Raw genomic sequence first — 24,190 nt, 5'->3', positions numbered from 1 at the left:
TGTCGAAAATGATCGACTTCGCCCACTTTCTAATTCTCTTGCATTTTTATTACAATTAAAATGTAAAATCTAATTCTTAAATATATGCATATATAAGAAATATATATATAAGTAATTATAGAAAAATAAATATATTATAGTGTAATGTAAATAAAAAACTTTAATGCAATATTATGAAATATTATATTGTATAAAATGATAAAATATTTAGATATAAATAAATTAATATAAATATAATTTAATATAAAAAATTAATATTAATATAATTTAATATAAAAATACTTTTAAATTATTTACGACAGAAAAAAATGTATTTGTTAATAAATAAGGCTCGAAAGAGTTCAGTTTAACAAAATATTTATATGTGCGCACATAAATCCATACAAAAATTAATTGTGGCCATTTTGACATTTAATTTCAAAAATTACAAGCATAGCGGTATGTCTTGAGACCTCTTAGGATAGAAAAAAAATTATTCATCCAGAAACAAAATCCGGAAATATCTTTTTATCAGGATATTTCTGCATAGTCATCAATCGCGTCTATTAAAGCAAATAAATCACGCGAAATATTTTCTTGGACAAACAATTGTCATAGCAATATATTTAATCGTTTAATCGAATTTAATAAGTATACTCACTAGTCATTTGTACACCATGATCGCGTTTGACATGGTATATTTTTCACGATTGCGTTTCTTAAAACTAACTAATCCGCACCGTTAATCTTGGTCGAACGACAAAAGAATGCATAAACAACAATATCTCGCACTTGACAAATACCCGACATGCTTCGCAATCGAAAAATTATTACAATAAGATTTCATTTATGACATGACTTATGAAATTAAATGCGGTCGATTCAGAATCGATATATCTCGACGCGACATCTCGATATATCGAGATACTCCGAAATGACGCGCTGACGTCAGACTTTTCAATATGGCGGAAGTGTATAACGCGCGAAAAGTACGTGCAGGATATTCGGTATTTTCTTCGGTAAACAGCAGTCGCCGCGAAATGTTCAATCGCTTAATCGAATTTTGTGATTGCGCGGATTAATATTCAATAATCGCTTGTATACTGTAATTGCGTTTTGACGTGATACGTGAAGATATTTTTCGCGATCGTGTCTCGTGTCTCGAAAACTAAGGTCCGTTCTACATTGGTCCATCAGCTGCATTCCAACATTCCAACTCCGAGTGTGACTCAGGTACGACGTATTGACGTATGCACACCTAACCTGTGTGATTTCGTTTGCTGTAGTTTGATATGCATAACTGCGAAAGAATGTAATTCTTGTCGCTATTATTGTTAAATTCACGAATTATTCGTTATTAATTAGCTCAAATCTTGCGGAATTTACAGTTGTATAAATATCGGTAAGTATTGTATTACTCTACTGTCAGTTTCTAACCTTACTTCACTAAGTTTCTATATAATATCTTCTGTTCGATGTTTTAATTACTTTAAATCATGTTTTTATTTTTAATTTGATGTATTAAAAATTAACAAACTGTTTCATGTAAAATATATTACATTATCTGCATCTCATAAATACTCGCACAACATTCTGCATCCTTTTCGCTTGTATTATATTTTTTCTATTGTAATATATATATATATATATATATATATATAAGTCAATAATTAGTTAAGTAATGTTGCTTAAATTATCATGAGTCGTTAGGCACAGGTGTTTATATAGACATTTATTTAGATTTTTATAAAATAAGTAAGAATTTACTTTTTATCAATACTAATTATTATTTTCCTATTGCAGATTTATTGTTTGAAAGCTGACTTAATGAACTGTTGAAGATGGCTGATACACAGTCAGTCACTGCAAACACGGAAGAGTCAGAGAAACAAGATGAGCCTATGAAGAATTATAAGTTTGATGGAAAAACTTATATCTATACTGATCAAGCAACAAATATTACTTACAGATTTGATCAAGAAAAAAATAAATGGATAGTAAAGGAAGATGATAAAGAGAGCTCTTGTAACAAGCAAAGCTCTGATAGAAAGGAAGAGGAAGAAATTTCTATTCCTAAAGCTAGTGCTGATACTGGTGCTTTTGGCTTTGAGAATGATACGCATACTTATACGGATCCAACTGACGGCAGTGCATATTTCTGGGACAAGGAGAAAAATGCCTGGTTTCCAAAAGTTGATCAGGATTTCATGGCTAAGTATCAAATGAGTTATGGCTTTACAGATATTAGTGCACCACAGCCAAACCCATCTGAGCCAAACCAATCTCAGAAAGCCAAAGAAGAAAAGGAACAGAGGAGAATAGAAGCAAAGCGAAAAGCTCAGGAAGCACCGACTTGGTTTGAGGTCGATGAGGCGCATAACACCGCTATTTACGTTTCCGGCCTACCTCTGGATATTACTATGAAGGAGCTCACGGAACTCTTCACCAAATGTGGCCTCATAGCTAGGGATGAAAAAGGGAAGGACAAAATCAAGCTATACAGGGATGGCAATGGTGAACCAAAGGGAGATGCTCTTTGTACTTATATCAAGGTAGGAATATATATATATATATGATCCATCTTTGGCTTTTATCTTAATTTTACTAACAATATCGATTGCACTATAAAAAATTCGTGTATCAATATTTTATTTATAGATTGTTAGATACACAAGAGCTATGCATTGATAATCTTATGTTGATATATTTACAGACTAAGCAGAAAAAAATAACAAACACAAAGGAGAATCAAAATATGAAAACATTTACTCTTTGATTCACTATCTGACTGCATAATTCACTTATAAAAACCGATGCTTATAGTATAAATCGATATTGTAAGATAATTATGGGATGATAATTGTAGTAGATTATTTAATGCGCAATCTGGCGAATAGCAGCGCCAAGAGTTGTCAGCTTTAAATTTTTAATCAATATATGAACTATTGACGTGAACTATTTATTTATATTAATTAATTGCACAAGATGTCGTTTGGCAAAATAATCGCGGGATAGAGAAAAGTGTAGAATATAGAGAGACAATACATAATTTTTTTGCTGTTATGATAGATAAATATAAGAAATATTTAGACGAATGGGTGTCTTTAATAATATCGAATGCAATTGATAATGAGCTACCTGCATAAATATCATGTGATTCGTTATTTATTATTATTTATCATATTTATATTATATGATTGACTTATTAATTAATCAGTATTTTTTTTTAATTCTCACGAATATTCAAGAATGAATATTAAGAAATCTGTTCCGAGATTAATTTTGATTACAATAGTTATTCGCAGGTCTGCAAAATCTATTTTTACAATTGCAGCTATACTTTTATATATATATATATATATATATATATATATATATATATGTATATATTATAGTGATTGTGTCGATATATCGGCAGTTTGATAGCAAAAATTTCATCTTGCAAATATTTCTTTTTTTAATTGCGTACGTTATATAGAGCAGTAATAAAATCAAGGTTGCAATTATAACTAGTTATCAATGATTTACGTTTCTGCTTTATGGCTTTAACAAAATCTCCTCCCGCGCAAAATCGTTTATTTTACTGTGAAATTGCGAAAGAATTGCGTTGTCCATGTCCAAATTTTGTGACTGATGGCTATTGAATTTGGTGCCCAGAAAAGCACCGTATTCTCGTCCTTGAGGCAACACTTGGGCAACTCTTGGTACAGCTGGATGCAAACGGGTTCTATTCGAACGATGTCGTGTGCGTTCTCTAGGTTGCGTGACACTACAATCAAAAGCAATTTAGGAAATGATCATTAATTGTAGAAGATTTGGATTACTAACAATTTAGATGTTTAAAAATGTCTCTTTAAATTTTTACATCTCACATATATTCAGCATAAAATCGAATAATCATACTTGAAAGGTGGTCGCGATCCCAGTTTGACACCATGAGCCCATTGCTCGCTCTCTCTTTGTTCCGTCAAATTTCTTCTCCGGTTTGCTCGAGTTTTATTTCTTCCTTCTAGCTTCCTTTGTTCCTCTAAGTACTTTTTACCCTTCTTTTTAGGCTTTAATCTTTGGTTTTGCGGCGCGAAAGGATCCGACTTCTTGCGTCTTCTTACTACAACAAGGCAAAAATATCATACGTAAAAGCAATTGTAAACTGTATCACAATCGATTTGAGTACGATAGCTGAATGTTTTTTTTTTATCGAATGTGTTTTTCGTATTTTCAATGCATTTCTTACCTAAACGACCGGCGGGTACTTCGCATATATAATGCTTCCGGTCGACGCAGCTTCTCGCGCTCCACTTGTATTTCAATACAGGATCCATTATGATACAATGCCAGGCGTACTTCTCAGATTTCCCCGGTTCCATTTTCCCGAAACTCTGGAAAACCATCTTCTCACCTGTCACACCCCATTCCCAGGCCATCTGTTGCCAGTTGAAAATTCCGCCGATCCACCGCTCCAATTTCGCTGTCGAGTTTTGTCGGATTTAGGTGGAGTTGCGCGGCGTTATAGTCTCGTCAGAGACGAGACGAGAATAGCTTATACTCACTGAACTGATCCCCCATCAAGTACTTTCTCAACATCCTGTCCTTTCCGTTTCTGTCCAATATAGCCAGGGTAGCATTTCTGTCCTTGCAATGAAAGTACGCGTCCCTCCATGGCGCCATGCCGGCGCTCAAGTAATAACAGAATCGTTTCAATCGAAAGAATCCTACAGGACACGCGAATCGTTTCACGGGTTCGTGCTGTCGCACCGTTCTGGATTGATTAGTCGTCAAGGAATTAACGCCGAAATTCGACAAGTCCGAAACGGCCGACGATAAGCCTGGAAAAAAAAAATCAGATACGTTAATCTTGTCGCACGATAGGAACTTTGATAAATTTCTGTATATTCTATACATGTATGAAATCGAGAATAGAGGAATGGAAAATTTAGATTATTCTGATATTTTTCGCTCATTAAACTCGTTTCTTTCAGCCTCAATAATTTCCAATAGTCGGGCGTTTCGACGGAAATTTCTCGTTCTAATATATATATAAATCGCGCGATATTTTAAAATCCATAATTTTCTCTTACTCATATAATTTATGCGCATATCTAAGGTGCGTTTCGTTCCGAGTGAATACATGTTTGTTCCGTGGCCTTGAGCGGAATTTAAGCATTATGTAATGCTGTCTGCGGTTCATGCGTGACTAGGCGCCACATCATTGCATAGCTAAGATAATATCGAGCATTGAATTATCGAATACTGTCTCATAAATAGATTCTTTCCTGTTTCTCGCATGATAGCAAATTTGCAACATTTGCAGGCTTATCGTTGTGACACAAATAGCTTATTTTGATGGAACGTCTGTTTGTCATCATGCTCTAATTTATTTAAAAGCAAGCATATATTAAATCATAACTTTATCTCCATACTCATATAGTCCCCTCAAATATGCATTTATATAATCCTATAAAATTTATTTATCTGAATATGAGAAAAAATACAAGTGAAAGAAATGCATTATCAAGGGGGGAGAAAAAAATTTATTCATTATAATTTTACATAATCTGCCTACGCGCGGAGAATTAGGCAATTCTATTGATTGAAACTTTTTAGGGCGTGACAGCTTCTTCGGGTGGAACCGGTAAAGATAAAGCAATTTTTTACGACAGCGATACACGATATTGTATTATCGCGCATACAATAGGAATACATAATTTAACTGCTAGTTTAAGGCGCTAGTTAATAGGAATCTCAAAATGTAAATGGTTCGACACATTTTGAATATTGTGTAATGCTTGAGGATATTGAAAAAATAAGCGACTGTGTAAATTGAGTGAAAAATCATAGAAAAATTTGCCTGACACGTGTCGACATTAATTACAAATTAATATAGCTATTACGAAATATCGGCAGCAAGATCACATTGCCAATGATTGCCATACACATTCAATTAATTACTCACAAAGTCATTCTCTGAGTCACATTGTCGCGTAGATGAATCTCGTGATACACACACCGCCATAAATTTCATTTATGATACACAACTAGCATCGTATGACTATTAATATATACTAGAGATTTAATTTTTATACGGGCAGGCCCGCAGGCCTCTAATATAAAAAATATACTCTTCGCACGACAATTAGGTACACGCGCGATAGAACCTATTATTATTTTTATTGCATTTTATCATAGCAAGTATTCAATTTACATAGCATTTACAGCGAACAAGTTGAAAAAGACTTAATATGAAATTAGACAATTCTAATAAACCGTAAATAACGTAACCGTCTTAATATTATGATGTCAGTTTTGACCTCGATGATAAATGACATGAGATTTATAAATTCGAAAACAAGTTTAGTTTGATTTTTTTATTATTAATAATATGTAATTATAAGAAGCGTAAAAAGAAATAATTACATATAAGATAATATAGAAAACCAGTAAACTAAAATTGCATTTTAATCGAGCTCAAATATGTGGTGTGTTATATTATTTTAAATTATCATGTTACATTTTATGTGCATTTTATGTGATTCTATTTAACTTTAATAGAATCATTATTCAAATTGCTAATAGGAAGAAGCAACACGTTTTATGCTAAATATAGTTTAGATTTGCATTACGTAGCAGTCTTTAAATGGACATTTAATTACTATTCGCGGAATCTTGTTTTTAAGCTGTACAAGTATGATATTTACATAATAGAGATGGCATATTAAAATGGGTCAAATTTAAATGGATTAAATCAATTTAATCGGTCAGTTAGTACACGGTCGGAACACATGTTAAAGTGTAGTGATTGTAGTCAGAGTCTGTTCGGACATTTAAATGTACATGACAAAATTTCTGACATTACAAGAACTAGTTTCTACGAATAATAAAAACTGTGGCTGCCGATCACCATTCCACGCCTCTTAATTACAGTCGATCGATTTTAATTAGTCATCAGCTGAGAGTAGTACTTGTGGATATATATCAATTTGAAATAATTGTAACACTGAGCGTAAAACAAACTTTAATCGTAGAAATAAAATTAATTAAATAATTGAAAAATGTTCTTGTTAAAAAAATAAATTGTTCGCGAAATACACTGTTACGAAATTTATAAAATGTTCTTGTCGGAGTTTTTTTTACATTCCGTTGCTTTTAACTACACACGAATTTGTAAACTAATGTTAAAGTTTGTTACAGCTTTGGATACCGCGATATACAACTTGCTTTAAAATGCGAGACATAACAAACGAGATGGCCAGCGCGTACATTGCATATTTCATTTTGACTTGAAATTCTTAGGTTCCGAGAGGCCGTATCTAAATCTTTAAATGTGGAAATTCACCCAGTTTCCTAGTTTTCAAATATGCAAAAATTACTTTATAGGAATATTGATAATAAAAAGAATCAGATTTCCTGTTCTACAATATTTCGCGATTTAAAAATTCAAAAATCGCTGATTCATAGAGCTTTATTTTTTTAGAAATATGACATTTATGAGTATTAAACGGCGAACAATATATTTTTGCTTGTCAAGTTCGCACGCACGTATCTTCTTTGTGTAATCATTTAATCGTATGCGTCTTTTTATCACAGGTGTACAAACTGTTGCCTGTTACTAAAATAACTTTTTACACTAGCGGCAGAAAATATCGTGTAGCGACTGCTTATTCACGTAATTATTCAGTCATGCGAAAAGTCACGCCAAATTTTATTTTTTCCATTTCTAGAAACATAAGTAAGCAGTTACAGATAATTATTAGCGTGAAATTCCCAAGCGTTCATTATTTTTATTTAGAAGGTGTAAAAAAATATAAAAAAATATATAGATATATTTCTTTGCTTATTTTCATGATATGGAAATATTCGTAAATCTAGAAATTGTGCCAATCCTGCAAAACATAATCAACGATCAGCGTAAAAAAATATTTTTAACGTCCGCTGAACTTAATTAAAACTTCATTAAAGTCGCTGGCAATTAAAATCGAAATGATGACGTTAATAAGTTTACAGCACTAATTATCGATAGTGTCGTTTGATCATATTACCCTTCAAGGAAAAGTCATTCGATATTTTCAAGCTCGTCTAATCGATTGATATCGATAGACATGACAGGGAGTTATATATCTATGGTATGTCTACCCACAACTTGCACTTTCATTCATGTAACATTTATGGGACAAGGCTAACCCGATGACTTGGATAAACATTCTTCTCATATTTCCAGAATTTATTTCCACTTTCACGAATAAGTTCATATTATTAGTAATTGATCAATTAACGTGTAGTTCATATATATCATTATCGAAAGAAAATTAATTTATTTAGGTCAATGTTTTGTTTTTTTTGACGTAATGACTGTAATCGCACGATTATAATTAGCAGTCATTAGGCTACTTTTTTTTATTAATGAAAGAAAATTTTATGAAATAGTATTGAGAAATTTTGTGTACATACGACAGACATATTGTTGACTTTAATTCTAAGTTTTTTTTTTAGTCGCAAGCAAGTTTATGATTGTCGCGATTGATCAAAGCTATTCTCGAAGCAGATTTGATGGTATCGTTTTGTCAGTATCATTTCCGCCTAGATCCGATCTCGCGAAAATAGATTGCGGCGCGATTGCTCAGAAACGCATCTGTCTATTTATGACGACATACGCTTCGATCGTTTGTTAATTTATTTGCGGTTTCCATTAGAAAATGCTTGGTAAAATATGCGCGTCCCGAAACTGTCTGCGCAACGCAGCCGTTCCACTTGTGGACTGGTTAATCTTATATGCAGAAATTTTACGTGTGTCCGATATAAAGTATGCGTCTCGCAACATGCATCCCTTTTATGGTTTTCTTCGAGATTTTTCTTAAATTTTATTAAGGCATTAAAAAAAATTGTCTTGGCAAAAACAAACTATTTAAATTAAAGAAAGATAAAATATGTGAACAGAATTAATAATTAGGACAATTTCTTTTAGAGAGAAAAAAAGTTATGCAATTTTTTTCAATATATATTGATCAAGATATTATCGATATAATTTTATACAACAGATATGCCGCATAAATCATAAATTATATCTTCTATCATTGTTTAATATACAAGAACTTGATAGATATTGATAAATTGTGGTTAATTACGGTACTGTTACGCAATTTAAAAAATCATGTAGATAATCATGTAGATAATTATATGTTGCATTATCGTAACTCTCAGAGTTATTAGGTTGTTATTAGTTGCCAATTAGCAAAGTGCGTAACTGCTAATAGGTACAAGCAACTCAGCTGTGTCTTGGCAGCTGAAAGATATCTTTTCATGATTATACCCTTTTATATCAGGTGTATTATTTGAACTATCATCAAGATTTTAGCGGCATTTTACTTTTAAGTGTACAAAGATTGAAGTTTGAGTTTCTAATGAATTTATGTTACTCAATAAATCAATAACGCGTGCGCAAACAAGTTGCAGAATTTGAATTCTATCAAATTATAATACATGTATAATTAATTTATCTTTCTTTAATTAATTCCCTTTGCTCTAATAAAGCGATTTTAATTGACATTGTTAAATTTTCGCGGTCAATAGAACTTATTGCACTTCAATAAATATACTGCAGCATTATATCACACACACAACTGCAGAGTTAAATATTAATTAATTAATTATAATACTGAATTACATATTATTACATATTAATAATACTGAATTACATATTATTTTACTAAAGAAAATATAAATTATAGAAAGAGACATCAAAAATTCTTTTTCACACTAAATAAATTATCGTTTATACCCTAATATTTCGTTGTTTCAATACAATTTTTATTTCAAACTAATATATCAATCATATAAAAAAATTGCCATTTTGTTTGCGTTATTTTATGCAATACGTATTATTTCACAAATTTTTAATTAAAACTGTTCGCGTCTTAGAAACTAATAATCATTTCTTTTCATTACTTCTCCCTTTAAATTAATCGCTTCTTAGAATCTCGCCGTGTTTATCCACTTAATTCGTGCTTCCGCACATTATTATCTCGCCGTTAACACCTCGAGCTCTCATCCCTCTCAGAATTCCCCGCGACCTGCTTAAATCCATATCGCGCACTTGAATCGCGATTAATTACCTGCGAAGCACAGAAGCAACAGGACCCGACACTTCCACATGTTTACACAGCACAGGTCGTTTACTCGTCGAATTATTCGATACAAAGGTCGCGATACGCTCGCAGAATCGTCCTCATTCTCGTTCCTTGAACCTCGTCTCGCTTCTTAATTCACGCGTCGTCATAATCGCACCGCTTCGCGAATTCGCGCGACGAAGAGAGAGAAAAAAAAAATAAATTGGCCGCCTCGCTTTTACAACCCTCGCCCGTATTTTCGGCCAGAGATCGCTGGTACTCTATCGCGATCGATAGGGTGGCTCTTGGACCGCACCGATCGTTCGGGGACCGTTCTTCGACGGTGGTTCGTAGCCGACTGAAGCCGCCGCTTCCATTCCGCTCGGCGCGTACCTTCGCGCGCTCCGCGAGCTTACGAGAGGAATTCTCTCTCGCGCTTCTCCTAACGCCAGATGCTACCGCGATCATTTTCTGAATCCGAGGAGCCGTAGATCCGTCGTGGAGAATCTGTCTAGCTTACTCCGATTTCTATTCGAATCAACACAAATGCGCTTCACGCAGTTATATATACACGCATTCATATTATGATATATTATGCGGATTATATGACAAATACGCTTTCGCGATTTCTGCGTATTTTACGAAGAACTCCCGTATATAATGGTCCCGCGAAGAAATTTTTCATAGGAAATGCCGGAGAACGATTCAAATGTACAATATTTATTTTCGTTTTTCATACTGTGAGAAAAGCTTCCTGTCTCTTTCTCTTATATTAATATTTTGTAAAATTGTTACGATTAGAGCAGTGTAATTTTTAAATCTGCAGCGTTTCTTTATTCTGGCGTTTACCTTGATTTTTAAGACGATTTTGAAATGGTTTATCACGGCACGTGGTATTTGCAAACGCATACATAAATTTAATGATTTCTATTCACGTTTTGCATAACGCCACCAATCGTCTTAGGATATCAAGGATATTATAAACTTAGTAAGCATAGAACGTGTGATAATTGCGCGGCAACGATATAAGAATTGAACAAACTCTACGTAGCTACGTCGACAGCTCGCGAAATGTTTGAGAAACGCGTCAACAAAGCTCAAGTATCTATATACTATGTACTTAATATTGCATTATAATCATAAAATAGAGTTAAAATGTCTCGGCATCGAAAATTGCATCAGAATGTGTACAGAGAGAAGGGACCATTCAGCATCGAGAAAATTTAAGTCGGAATTTTGTCAGAATATCGAAATCGGAGAAGAGTAAAAAGATACTTTTTCTTTTTAACGAAATAACGTAGAATATATAAATATAAAAATGAAAACAAGTGAGAACTAATAAATATGTAAAAGCAGACGCTTGTTATTTACGATGGTCATAACTTTGAATGATTAGAGAATAAATCAAGTTATAGAAGAATAATTTATGGAAGAATAATTTATTCGTTGATAATATTTATCCACTCTCGACCTATCGATTTTCAATGTTTGCATTTAATCATTGAATAATGTTGTAGATGAATGTTTATATATATTACTTGAAATGTGTAATTTTTGCTTTCTAATTAATTGACGATGCAAGAACGTGATTATGCTTCCTGTTGAAAAATTCGATGTTTTTATAACATAGTTAACAATATGTTTATACATAGATAGTATATATAAAAGTGCGACGACCTCAAATCGAGCCTACTTTTAAAATATCATCTGTGCTAGCAGACCAGCGTTTCCGTTTAATGGCAAGCTGCCAATTGGGTGCATTAACGTCTATCTGTCCGATAGTATCTTTTAGGGAGTTAACGTCTAAATTGAATTGATTAAAATGTAGTAGCAGAGATAACAAGAAATATTAGCGCGCAAATAAGTTTGAGATATCGTGGGACTAAAGAAGGCCGTAATTTGCTACCGTTGAGAATCGGATTTCGCAAATCTTACGTTTAATAATTTCTACTTATCACTCGCAGAAACGTGACGATAATAAGAGGGAAAAAGTGTGTCAACGACTGCTACCAAAAGAAAGATCGAGGAATAAAGAGAGAGAAAATACAATGCACGTGCGCGCGTAAAAAAATATATGAAATGCATTCTGAAATTTCGACTATTGTATTGTAAAAGAATAGACGTCTATTAGAAATGTCATCTCTGTGACATTTTATATAATATCTTTGAAAAAACACACTGATTACTCATTAATGATAATTATGCATTCTGTACGTGTGGTACATACTTGCTATCATAGTTGCATAATTTAAATATATCTACGTTTCTCTGCTTGTACCATAGATAACTATTTTTATATACACGTCTATCTACGCATAATATTGTGCACGCGAATGTATAAATAGCGACGTTGCATTCTTGTAATTTACACGACGATGAAAATCTCGCATTCATGAATGATCTATATAACATTTAAATATTAGCCGTTCAAACAACCTATGATATTTAAATACTGTGCGTTTGACGTTGGAATGTTTTATACGCTTGAAACATCACACACAAAAAGGGAGACGGAAAAGCGCGAATTTTATTTGATTTTTTATTACCTAAATACGGGCTCTGCGTTTGAGTGACAGGGTGGCCGAACGTGGTTACGTTCAAACTACTATGACGGCGATTCATTTGCGCATTCCTGATGCTTTGAAAGGTACACTGGGAATGCTGCAATTCGCGGAATTGCAATTTGGGATGGGTTGACGACTGCGTGCCTGAAATCACAACGGAGCGATTGACAGATTCAAGTAATTCTAGATATTGCGTCAGGCATTATGGAGATGTAGTTGCAATGGTCATGTTTATGGCTCGAGAATCGTCATCACCATACGATTACGTCAGTATGACACCGAGTCAATCATTTATAAGTGTTGGCTTACGTTTTCACATGGGCTTGTATAGTCTTATTAGTACGTAGAATGAAAATTTTTTGAGCTTCCGGGCTCTTGAATTAATCTCACTTCATATGTAAGTTCGTCAAATATAATGGTGGAACAAATATTTAAAAAAGAATAAGTATATTTTATTGTCTTTACAAATTGAACTTTAATATTTGAAGAAATATTACACACATCTGAAATATTTAATTTAATTAATTAAAATTAAAAGGCATGCATTTGTGTTTCAAGACATGCATTAAATCTCCAGATTAGGGAAGATCGCGCGCGTTTTTAACGCACGTTACGTGCGTCGCTAAATTTCTCTCAAGGACACAAAAATATGTATTAAACAAGTAAAATTCTGAGAAATGCTGGAGCTCAAGTAGAGCTGAAAAATTTGGAATTCTTCCAAAATTAAGTTTAACTATGATGCAGTCATATCGCGTAGACATCAAAGCATTTCCATTTTCACAGCAATCGAAGCGTCGGGAAAACCTGATTTTACACGAGACTGACTGACTATAGATTTACAATACGAACGAAAGGACGCAATCGGCTGTTATTTCGAGCCAACGGGAAGGTCAGACACACCGTAAATCATTAAAATTATGCGAGTACAGGTGACATTCGAATATATATTCGTAAACATATGTATACATTGATTTTATTATTTGCTCCTAAGAGAGTTAAATAACACTTCATTCTTCGGCCGTGTAATTGCCAAAAGGCCAAGGAAAGGATCGTCGTAACAGATGTTTCTTGCCGTAGGCGACCCTCATATATTCATTCATAATTCATTGTTTTCTTTTTTTTGCCGCGCGAAAATGTCTCGTCGGCGCGTAATTTGCGAAGCCGTAATTTCCGACGCGACATCGTTACAGCAGGAAGCGTCAACAGTTTCCTAATTGTGCCGGCGAGGAATAACTCGTCTCCAGTTTTGCGACGCAAAAAATAAATAATGGGAAAAAATAAAGCGGCGATTTTTACGAACGCTCCTGTGCGCGCTCGCGTACACTTCGGACTTTATGGAATTCCGGAAACCGGTTTCGCAAAATGTGCCTCGTGTATATCCGCTCGCGGTGTTGTCTCTTAGGAGAGACCTAATATGGGGAGGGTTTTATCGCGGAGTCTTTACGGTTTGAGAACAATCGAACAAATGGCGAGAGGATCGCGTCCGTCGTAAATCAGAAGAAATATTTATCGAATGAATTTGATTGCCGGAACGTTCAAGGGCAGTCCAGGATTATACGAAATTTTCAAAAGCAAACGCGAATTATTCTCTGCGATATTTACGCAAATATTATATATATATATATATATATATATATATATATAATTTTTAGTAAGACGCAGCAATATGGTCTATGCGCCGTTAGGAAACATTATTTTACTCCGATTTATAAACGTACTTTGATGAATAAAATTTGACTAGTTCGGGAGATACCCTGTAGCTTCCGTCGGCGTTTATCTGCAAAGTGAAATGCATCCCGAAATATGCTTCTCGAGAGAAACCGGAGCTGCCTGGTACCACTTGAGATATCGCACTGTGAGATACAGCGTGTTGCATCTAATGTAAAATAAAATTATTTCTCAATGAATGTTAGTATTCTTAAGAAAAGAAATTTTATCGATTTTAAATTACATTTTATTACGCTTACCTGTCAACGCTCATGTCGATTTAATGTTTGCTCCAATTTAAAACCCATCTTCATATAAAAATAATTTTTTTTTCTCATAACTTTTGAAGTCGAAAGCACTTCTTGATTGGCGTCGTCGTCTCGAGAAGCAAATTGGGCTATAAAAATTCGGCTCGTGTTTCCTGCGATGACATGTTCGGCTGGATCGCGGCTGTAAATCGGCCACGATGCAGTGGTGTAACTTGCATGCGCGATCATCGAGCGCAATTGTCTCTGACTCATCTCTGCGGTGTTTGCGCGAATGCAAATTAGTGGGACAAACGCGATCTTAAATGTCAATAGCGTAGGCGTAGCGCCGATCATCATTCTGATGATAATATAATTTAACCCCTCAGCTGAGTCAACGTGACGCGCGAAATATATATATAGGTATTTTCGTTATTTACGACGTTTTTAAATCGACGCGACATCAACGTTTGTTCAACACGTCTTCTATCGTTTATTTCTTATTCCTTCTTTCTGTCTGAAAATGACAAGATATATTAAGAGGATGATGACATGTCGCGCTGCAATTTTTACAATGTCGCTCGAGGGATTCTCTTCTGCTGTCTAGTCGGGACAGGATTTTAAACGATCTTCAATTGTCGTTGGAAAAATTTTTTTCCATCGACAGTCTCTTTTCCGAGGGCGAGTATTCTTCGAGCATTCTGCGTTCTTCTTAGCTTTACACTTCAACTTGTCTCTTCACAATTGCGGAACTCGCAGTAGCCGGAATGCAGCAAAATACGTCAGATAATATAAGAGCATCGTCAACAATGTTTTAGAGGAACGTTTGTTTGTAAATTGTGAATTATTATCGTTCGCGCGTAGATGTTAGTAATGATTCAAATGTTGGATTATTTTTGAATTGAGATATTCTCATTCGTATACGATTGGGATTGGATAAATAAGTCCTTCGAGGAAAGATCTTTCCTGCTCTTGGGGAATTCCAGGGAATTTTCTTGTCGCGTGTGCAACCACGGTATTTAATGCATTCCCGCGAGAAATTTGGCCGGGCGCCAGTACAGTAATGATAATAGACGTCGGCTAACTATAGTTGCTTAGAGAGGGGGGACGTCAGTATTCATTTCAAGGCGTGTTAGAAACACGACATCCCGCAATAACGATGATCCATGGTGCCTCGAAATCTCATCGTTCGTCATTAATCAACGTTACACGCAGATAAATGTGCGCTTCCGACGCTGCCTTATATACACGCACGTACCGTTTTGTGTATCCATTCAGCATCTTGGATCACACAACGCGATAAACGGCGGCTTGACTTTTTATTGAATTATTCTATGAAAGATTTTAAATTGCTATGCGTATATATGCGCGTTAAGTATTAGTGATTAAGGAAATCGCGCGGTGCGATGTATACGTTCAGAGAAGAGCTTATCTTATCAGGGAACCGCCTTGGCAAGCAGTCACGTAATTGTCTAATTTATGTATTCTTAGTACGTAACCATGACTACACAGAGGAAACGAGACTTAATTACGCATGTAGGAAGACAGTTGTGAAATGAGAAAATTCCTACTCTACTTTTACCGCGGCATACATACCATCGTAAATGTGTCAATTACGGGATGTTCTACAATTTTTATACGCACTCAATTAAAATAAATATGTACATTTTATCTCTATATATATTCTATATATATTTTTCTTTATATATATTCTATATATATTTCTATATATACTATATATATATATATTTCTCTATATATATTCTATATATACATATGTATACAGAGTGTCCCAGAACTGGCGAAAAAGTTTTTAATGCCAGATTCTTGGTATCATTAGGAGAGAATTTTTCCTCCGCGAAAATGTAGAGACACCAATAATTTTCGAATTATAAGCAGCTGAAAATAAAGGCTTTTTTGAAAACTAAACCTTGTGGAAATAAAATATTAACAGAACTACATTCTTCGGTTAATTTTAAAGTTTGCTTTAATAAAATTTTAATACAAGGCTTTGTTATAAAGATACATAATAAAACAAAAGTGAGAAACATGCTAAAAATGATGGCCTCTCTCAACATTTTCACTAAGGAAAAAATCGTCTCCAAATGATACCAGGAATCTGCCATTAAAAACTTTTTTGCCAGTTCTAGGACACTTTATATATATATATATATATATATATATATATATATATATTTGTTTTCTCTCCTTCTAAGAGAGCCATTAACGATTGTGACGCTTTACGTGTATATCGACTGAAGGGACGCGTGTAATTTAACATGAACTGGATGCGAGGGTATACCGTAATTGCAGTGATCTAACATAGGCCGTGTGTGAGATGATCGCGGGAACCTTCGTCTGGGTGGTCGAGAATCCTGACAATAAGTCGAGACCCGTTTCTCATTGGTCCAGAGCGTCTGGATCTGGAAAGGCTAGAATCACGTTCCCAACATAAAAGCAGCATTTTAATCACCGCTGGGCGTTTACGCGTGAACAACGATAATCTATGTCTGCATGTCGACTATATGTAGATCATCGTTTCACGCGTTATCTAGTGCACGTGTGCACGTATAGCTTCTCCACCTTAATCTTGTTTAGCGGAATAGAGTTTGAATCAAGCCTTGTTTCCGAGAAGCTAATCTTAATAGGAAAAAAATATAATTATATATATGAATATTGCGTGATTAATTTCCTCGATTATACTGCCGTATATCGGGACTTAACAGCGTTAACGCAACCGTGGCGGGAAATAATGCCGTCTCACGAAAGAGACAGATCATGCGATAGGAATTGAGAAAGGAGATCCTTATTTAAATCACTTTGCATGTCCTGTGGAGATGATGACGTCAGCGATCGCGTAGCTTTGCGCTCGCGGTTAAGGGTTAAACGAAAGCGAGACGTGTTAAAAGAGGAAAATAAAAAGGAACAGAGCCTTGAAACTTGTCTGGCGCGTGGGTGTTGCAGGATGATGCATCAAAGGAATAGCGAGGCCCTTTATGTCCGCAGGTTCTCAAGGTGTATTTACGCAACTCTTTATTTCTCGTGTGTGGATATCCTTGAGTCTAGAATTCTTACGTGCCCAGACGAGCACACAGTGTCGATAGCGTTTGCAAGTCTTTCTCGTCTTCGGCTAACTCCTTCAAATTTCCTTGCTTTAAACTCTCGATTTCAAATTGTATCGAAAATTATTCTTATCTTCTAGTCTTTCGACGGAATAGATGGTAGATTGCTTCGAGTCTAGGAATTTCGCTTAAGTGGGTCGGCAGTAAATTAATGGGATCGCCTCTGAATACTTCCCGGAATATTCTCTACATTTGGTTTCTCGATCTTCTCGAGATATCGAGCATAGGGAAAATATTTTTTAGGTCATCGTCACAAGGGAGAATTGTCTCGGGATCATTACGTCATCCATCCGTCGGCATCGCATATTTAGAAACTCTCGGCACGTATTGCTTCATCGTGTATTATCGTGCATGTAACAAGAGCCAGTTCTATTGTATATCGAGATATCAAAAAAAATATGTAAAATTTGACTCGAGCTTGTACTACTTTTTTTTACGAAAAAAAGTTTATTGTAGCTATAAAATTTTCTTATTTTTGATCTATGTACCTTTCGCATTTATCCATCTATCGCTACGCGACATTTGATGTATTTTTTGTTGAAGAATGGAGGAAGTTAGCAAATATAGTTATTTCTTGTCATCTATTTTTTGTTCTATTTTCGTCTATGAGTGGCATGAAGTCACGGTTAAAATGGCCCTAAGCGGCTTATGTTTTACGGGTTTTGTAAATAAGCGTGACACCATTACCGCGAGAACAGTTTTGCTATTTCTGATACATATTTTATATATTTTTTTTGACGCATCGAACGTTAGGAATGAACGATGATGTAATAGCTTAAAATAATTTTCGAAATGTTGCGAATACAGAATTGACCGTCTATATGTACGTCTATATAACGTGTTTTTAGAGAGCGATAAGTTATTTAAGTTTTTATGACTTCCCTATACCACGAGTTCTATAGGACTTCTTTGAAACCATTAAGAATGCTCAGAAATATAACTTAGTTTTGACGATATAAACCCTCATTGGCGACTTAAATTCGATATTTTTAATCTGAGTCTTCTTTTGATCTCTCCATAGGCTTTTCTTTCATCCTCAGCCATAATTTTTTTCGCACGTGCTACTAAAGTTTTATGGAGCATATCTCTTTTCTGCGCGATAAAAATTGTTATAACTGTCTTCAAAATAATTAATAAAATCAATATGATTTATAAATTGTTTGTTCCTCATTTATTTGACTAACGTGATCGCGCGTGAATCAAAATTTAAATTACATATATGATGATCGAAAGACCGCACTGCGCAATAAAAGGGTCGATGCGCTTAATTAAATGGCCATTATATATATATAAATGGAGAATACGCCCATTTCATAAATCTAGGGCCAAACCTTTCGCATGTAAGCCGGAATTTATTTTTTCGGCGATTGTCATGGGCGTAGCCCGGTTAATAAAACATGTTTAAATCGAGCGCGAATTTTTATCGCATCCACTTATCGCACACATTGTAAGGCAACAATGGCAACTCTATTACTTTGGCACAATAAGTAGGAAGTGCAGCCTATTAACGCCGCCTCTTTTACGTCCTGCGTTAATTACTATCATAATAAGATGCGCAAAAGTTGTTAAACAACACAATATCCGCGCGATTTAACATCGGTTATTTAATATTTGTTTCAGGTCGAGTCGGTGGATTTGGCGTTGAAAATTTTAGACGGCTCGCAAATCCGAGGGAAAACATTGTCGGTCCAGAGAGCGAAGTTCCAAATGAAGCGCGAGTACGATCCCGCGTTGAAACCGAAGCGGAAAAAAAAGGATAAGGAGCGGCAGAAGAAGATGCAAGAAAAGTAAGTCTCTAATTGAATCATTTAAATTTCATGAATGATGAACCTTAAAATAATCAGGCGCGCGCGCGCGTTCTGTGCATTTCAATTTACATACTTTTATTTTTTTATATTTTTATTATTTTTCTATATTTTTATTTATTTCTATTTTATAAATATAAATTTACCTGGAAATGCTTGCCTTATTTGCCGGCTTAAAGCGTGGTGTCACTTCCTGCCGAGTCGCTCCGTATAATTCGGGTTCGCTGAATCGCGTTGCAAAATCGGGATGGTCGCGATGGTTTCTCCTCGGTTTCTCCTCGGTCCATTCATCTCTCTCTCCGCTTGCGTCCGTGCGAGACGGCGTATATATTCCCGGAGGGGAAATCAAGATACGCTTCGTCCACGGTGCGTGAATCCGTGCCGCCACGCGTGTGCATCTTATTAAGGTCTCTATATGTGCACTGCGTTACGTACACGTGTCGCAAGCGGCTCGTTTTCAAGCAGTTGCATCGCATCGGGATGATTTCGAATTGCGATGCTCGCAATTCGTTGCGTGTGTGGGCGATAATTTAAAAGAAATCCTTTTTCACATATACGTGTCTTTCGCGCAGTGTAACACGTGTGTAAAGGCTTTTATAATTGCGCTGCCATCGGCTCGCAGCCGCCAGACTGCTTGGCGTTGGCGGTTCCGGCAAAGGCAGCTGCACACGTCGATTACCCGCATTTTAGCCCGTCGGTCCGTGCATACAGGCGGACCCGAAATTATATACGGGCACGGTGCACTTTGCAAGAAGATTACGGAGACTTAATTCGTTAATCGAAATGTATGCACTCGCCGACTACCATCGATCACCTCGATATATATCAATGTAATTGCACAAGCATTTCTTTTAGGAAATCTACGAAAAAATGTGCTCCATCTCTTGGATGCATTTGTAATGATTTAATGATTCGATTATAATTGAATTAAAATTTAATTAATTATAAAAAATAAAATTTAATTTAATCGAAAGATTTCGAAATAGGAAGATTCAATATTCAGCATTTCTCTCTTTTAGGACATCTCAGGAAAAAAATATTCGATCCAGAATGCATTCATAACATTTATTAATTTACCGATTCAATTATAATTGAATTAAAATTTAATTGCGAAGAATATAAAAAAGCAATTATATGTATAACGAAATGGCCTTTACTTTCCAAAAAAGGCACTGCTAACGGCATTTATAAGACACTTGACGCATTTTTAATATCAATTTGAAAATCTCCTCACGCCGTGCCATATTTCATCGTATTGTTCGATCGCGAGACGCATCTCTCTGTCATTTTTATCGTCTGCATCGTCTCGTTATCCGGCGTAGGTCGCGAGCGCAGGGTCAACGCCCTGAACTTTGCGAAAACCAGTTATCGGCGAACGTGTGCGGGCCCACGTTTTGCCGGCCGGAAGTAGTCTTTGCAGCAACACGCTCTTTCGACACTCTACGTATTTGTGAATCTACGCGCGCGTTGCACTACAACACGTTTCCTCTATCGACATAATTTCTCCCCCGAGCTGTTCTCAGAAGCAGAGTCGTGAGCCACGATTTGTCGATCATCGTGACTATCCTCACGGCTGACAAGTTGTTCTCGATTATGCAGCAATCTGTACTGTATCAGCGAGATTTGTCGGCATCTTTTAATCATTCAGGAACGTCACTTCTAATAATGATAGTAGTGAGTTGACATGATGTAACGCACATACATAATGTAATATAATGGAAGCTGCAGGATTTCAAGTTATCTAGATCTCTCGGTTTATCTTCGTTAATAAACGACGATTTTGGAGATTGCGATTAAGAAAACTTTGAAGATTTAATTAAATCTTTAGAAGAGACATTCATGATTATCATGATGATTGAATCTAAATACAAATAAAAGAATAAATATTTCACAACCAATACTGGATAATAACATTTATTTAATACATTTTACACTGAGTGTAAGATTTATTCTTTTCGTGAAATATTTATTCTTTGAATTCTTTGATTGGCGAAAATAGAAAGAATCTTAATATAATTCTTTCTATTATATTTTCACATTCGTGGTTCATTATTTGTTTACATATAGATTGTTTGACTGGCGACCGGAGCGCATGCGGGGCGAACCGCTAAAGTGCGAAAGGGTTGTTATTATAAAGAACCTTTTCACACCTGAGGACTTCGACAGGGATGTCCAGCTGCTTCTAGAATACCAACAGGACATCCGGTCCGAGTGTCTTAAGTGTGGCGACGTCAGGAAGGTCATCATTTACGACGTGAGTTTTTTTATTTGACTATTTTGCGTTTGTGTTACTTTCCTTGTGTTAAGTGTTATTAAGTTTTAATTAATTATAATTAAAATAATTACAATTTTCTAATCATATTCTCTAAAATGTTAAAAACTATGAATATTGGATCTAAAAACAAACTCTCTTAACATGTTAAAATTGTTGCTTAAATCGCTTGTTTCTTGTTCAAATTGAATCAAATGATCGATCCTTCTCGGGATATTTTTAACGACTGAATTTTGCGAAAGGCGGGAATAAGATAACGCCTTCGAAAAGGGATGCCTCTAACCCCCATAAATCGAGAGGCGAGAGGCAAAATACTCCCAGTCTTTGCGCCTCTACTGTGAAACTGTTCAATGTCAAAGTATTGTACATTCCATTTGCACGACGTGTGACACTTCTTTCCGCGTGTATTTCTCGTTTTCTTTATTTTTCTATAGAGCTGCTCGATATTATTGTCACGCACACATGTGCATTGTAATTGTCTATTATTTAAAGGATGAAGTCTTTATATGTAGCATTTAATTTGCTGATAAAGTTGTTGTAATTACAAATTCTGCAGAGCACAAATCTACGTAATACAGCTTATTTTTTTGTACTGCGATGCGATTTTAAGTAGCCTCGACTTTCAAAATGCGAGGCATTTTATATTCTGCTATCTAATTTACCATAGGCATCTCACTGCCATTTTTCTCATCTTGAGAGCACATGTTACCACCAATGTGGTTTAGAATGAATCATATCTCTTTACGTTCTTGTCGTGCGGTTTGTTAAAGCGATAGATCAAAGAAGAACCGCCAATAATTTTAGTGGAATTCTAGAACGTCTACAATTATTTTGCAAATGAGATGGAAGAATGAAACCTGACAAAATCTGAAAATCATAATTATGAATTAAAATCTGAAAATATATATAAGTATAATATTACTATATTTATTTAATAATATATTTCTCAAAAATATTATTATTACGAATTTTTCTATATGATATTTCTCAAGTATTTAATTAAATAGAAATACTCTCAGCAGAACAAAATTCTAAAAAGTAAGTTTTAATTACATTTTAATTAAAATTATTCTTTTCTATATTCTGTTTCATTCCCAGTATTAATATTGATTCTAACAGGCAATCTGTTGTTCAAATGTGATTCAATAAAATGAATCGGTTTTGTATTTGATATTTTTTGCGGATCGCCTTATATTTGTCTTCTCTTAGAGACATCCTGAAGGAGTAGCGCAAGTCACATTCCGAGAACCGGCAGAGGCTCAAGCTTGCATACAGCTTCTGAACGGCCGTTGGTTCAGCCAGAGGAAGATATCAGCGGAGATCTGGGACGGCAAGACCAAATACAAGTAAGTGATATTCCATTGCAGAGTCCTACCATGTCGACTTTAGAGTCAACACCGATAGTTGCTGGAACAGGCACTTGGATCAATCAGGAACCTGAAACGTTTCTGTATTTCCTCGCATATTTGCTGTTTTAAAAAAATATTTATATAAAGGATTATTACGCTACAATATGTTATTATGTTTTCGAGAAATATTTCAATTAGCTACTTGTGAATAATTACCTGACTCGAAAAAGAAGTCGAGTGTCTCTTGTAATATTCGCATCATTTATCCATCACTGGTATTGTAGTCTCTATTCAATTAGACGCTGTAATAATTGCAATACTGATTGCAGACATTTTTTTAAAGTTGTCGCAGAATGCAACGCAGATTCATATTACTGACCGAAATAAAAAGTATACCAGCTGTTAATGCATCGAAATATGTCTTATAGAATTACAGAAACTGACGCGGAGATTGAAGCGCGACTAGAAAAATGGGATACATATCTGGAGCAAGAAGACGAAAAAAAAGCAAAGAAGGAGCAGGAAACGAGCAGTAAGATGGAGCAAAAAGTATCACAATAAGAATGCATTCCACGATCGATAAAATTGTAATCATGTTTTAACAAATTCTATTTTCCTTATTTCCAAAAATCCTCGTCGTCGTTTCACTTTTAATGTTAAGCTCAAAGCTTTTCCTTTAGGCGTTTTAATAAGAGCATGATGATTAATCGATTCTGTCGACGACGGCGTGGTTGAGATTTTAAGCTGCTCGCAGCTTTGTCGTTGAATCGGCGCTACTGTTGTATTAGTGATATATTGTTAGTCGTTGCAACAATAAAGATACCTCTTCGAGTTATCTTCTCTTATCGCCATCCATTTCCCAAGATGTCACATCGCATTAATCTATGTTATCTTGATTTTCTTTCCTCAGTTCCAAATCCCTGTATCGAAGAAATGCATGCAAAGAATAGAATATATTTTGAACATATATTGTAAGAATTAAATTTGAAACTTAATGATCAAAATGTCAATAAATAGCTTAGTATAATCTTAGTAATAATCTTCTAA

At 35.0% G+C, this 24,190-nt stretch overlaps 2 protein-coding genes and 1 long non-coding RNA gene across 3 annotated transcripts; 1 reads left to right on the top strand and 2 right to left on the bottom strand.

The window, feature by feature from the left end:
- Nucleotides 1–949: 949 nt before the first annotated feature.
- On the top strand, nt 950–23,979 carry barc (RRM1_TatSF1_like and RRM2_TatSF1_like domain-containing protein barc). Its single transcript, XM_029302843.2, has 6 exons — nt 950–1,381; nt 1,783–2,531; nt 19,338–19,504; nt 21,590–21,776; nt 23,004–23,140; nt 23,572–23,979. The coding sequence occupies exons 2-6, from the start codon at nt 1,821–1,823 to the stop codon at nt 23,702–23,704; spliced, it is 1,335 nt and encodes a 444-aa protein (XP_029158676.2). The 5' UTR covers nt 950–1,381; nt 1,783–1,820; the 3' UTR covers nt 23,705–23,979.
- Nucleotides 2,918–10,455, bottom strand: LOC114930966 (uncharacterized). The gene is made up of 5 exons (XM_029302845.2): nt 10,086–10,455; nt 4,530–4,805; nt 4,214–4,447; nt 3,883–4,087; nt 2,918–3,748 (listed from the first exon to the last, which is right to left on the bottom strand). The coding sequence occupies exons 1-5, from the start codon at nt 10,123–10,125 to the stop codon at nt 3,517–3,519; spliced, it is 987 nt and encodes a 328-aa protein (XP_029158678.1). The 5' UTR covers nt 10,126–10,455; the 3' UTR covers nt 2,918–3,516.
- Nucleotides 12,631–14,988, bottom strand: LOC114930967 (uncharacterized). The gene is made up of 3 exons (XR_003819577.2): nt 14,611–14,988; nt 14,362–14,519; nt 12,631–12,787 (listed from the first exon to the last, which is right to left on the bottom strand). It is a non-coding gene; the product is annotated as an uncharacterized LOC114930967 (long non-coding RNA).
- Nucleotides 23,980–24,190: the final 211 nt, after the last annotated feature.

The sequence above is a fragment of the Nylanderia fulva genome, unplaced genomic scaffold, assembly GCF_048542155.1.
Source record: "Nylanderia fulva isolate GAGA-0341 unplaced genomic scaffold, ASM4854215v1 Scaffold34, whole genome shotgun sequence".
NCBI classification, from domain to species: domain Eukaryota; kingdom Metazoa; phylum Arthropoda; class Insecta; order Hymenoptera; family Formicidae; genus Nylanderia; species Nylanderia fulva.
The sequence above is the reverse complement of the archived record's forward strand: the minus strand, read 5'-3'. Positions and strand labels throughout refer to the sequence as shown.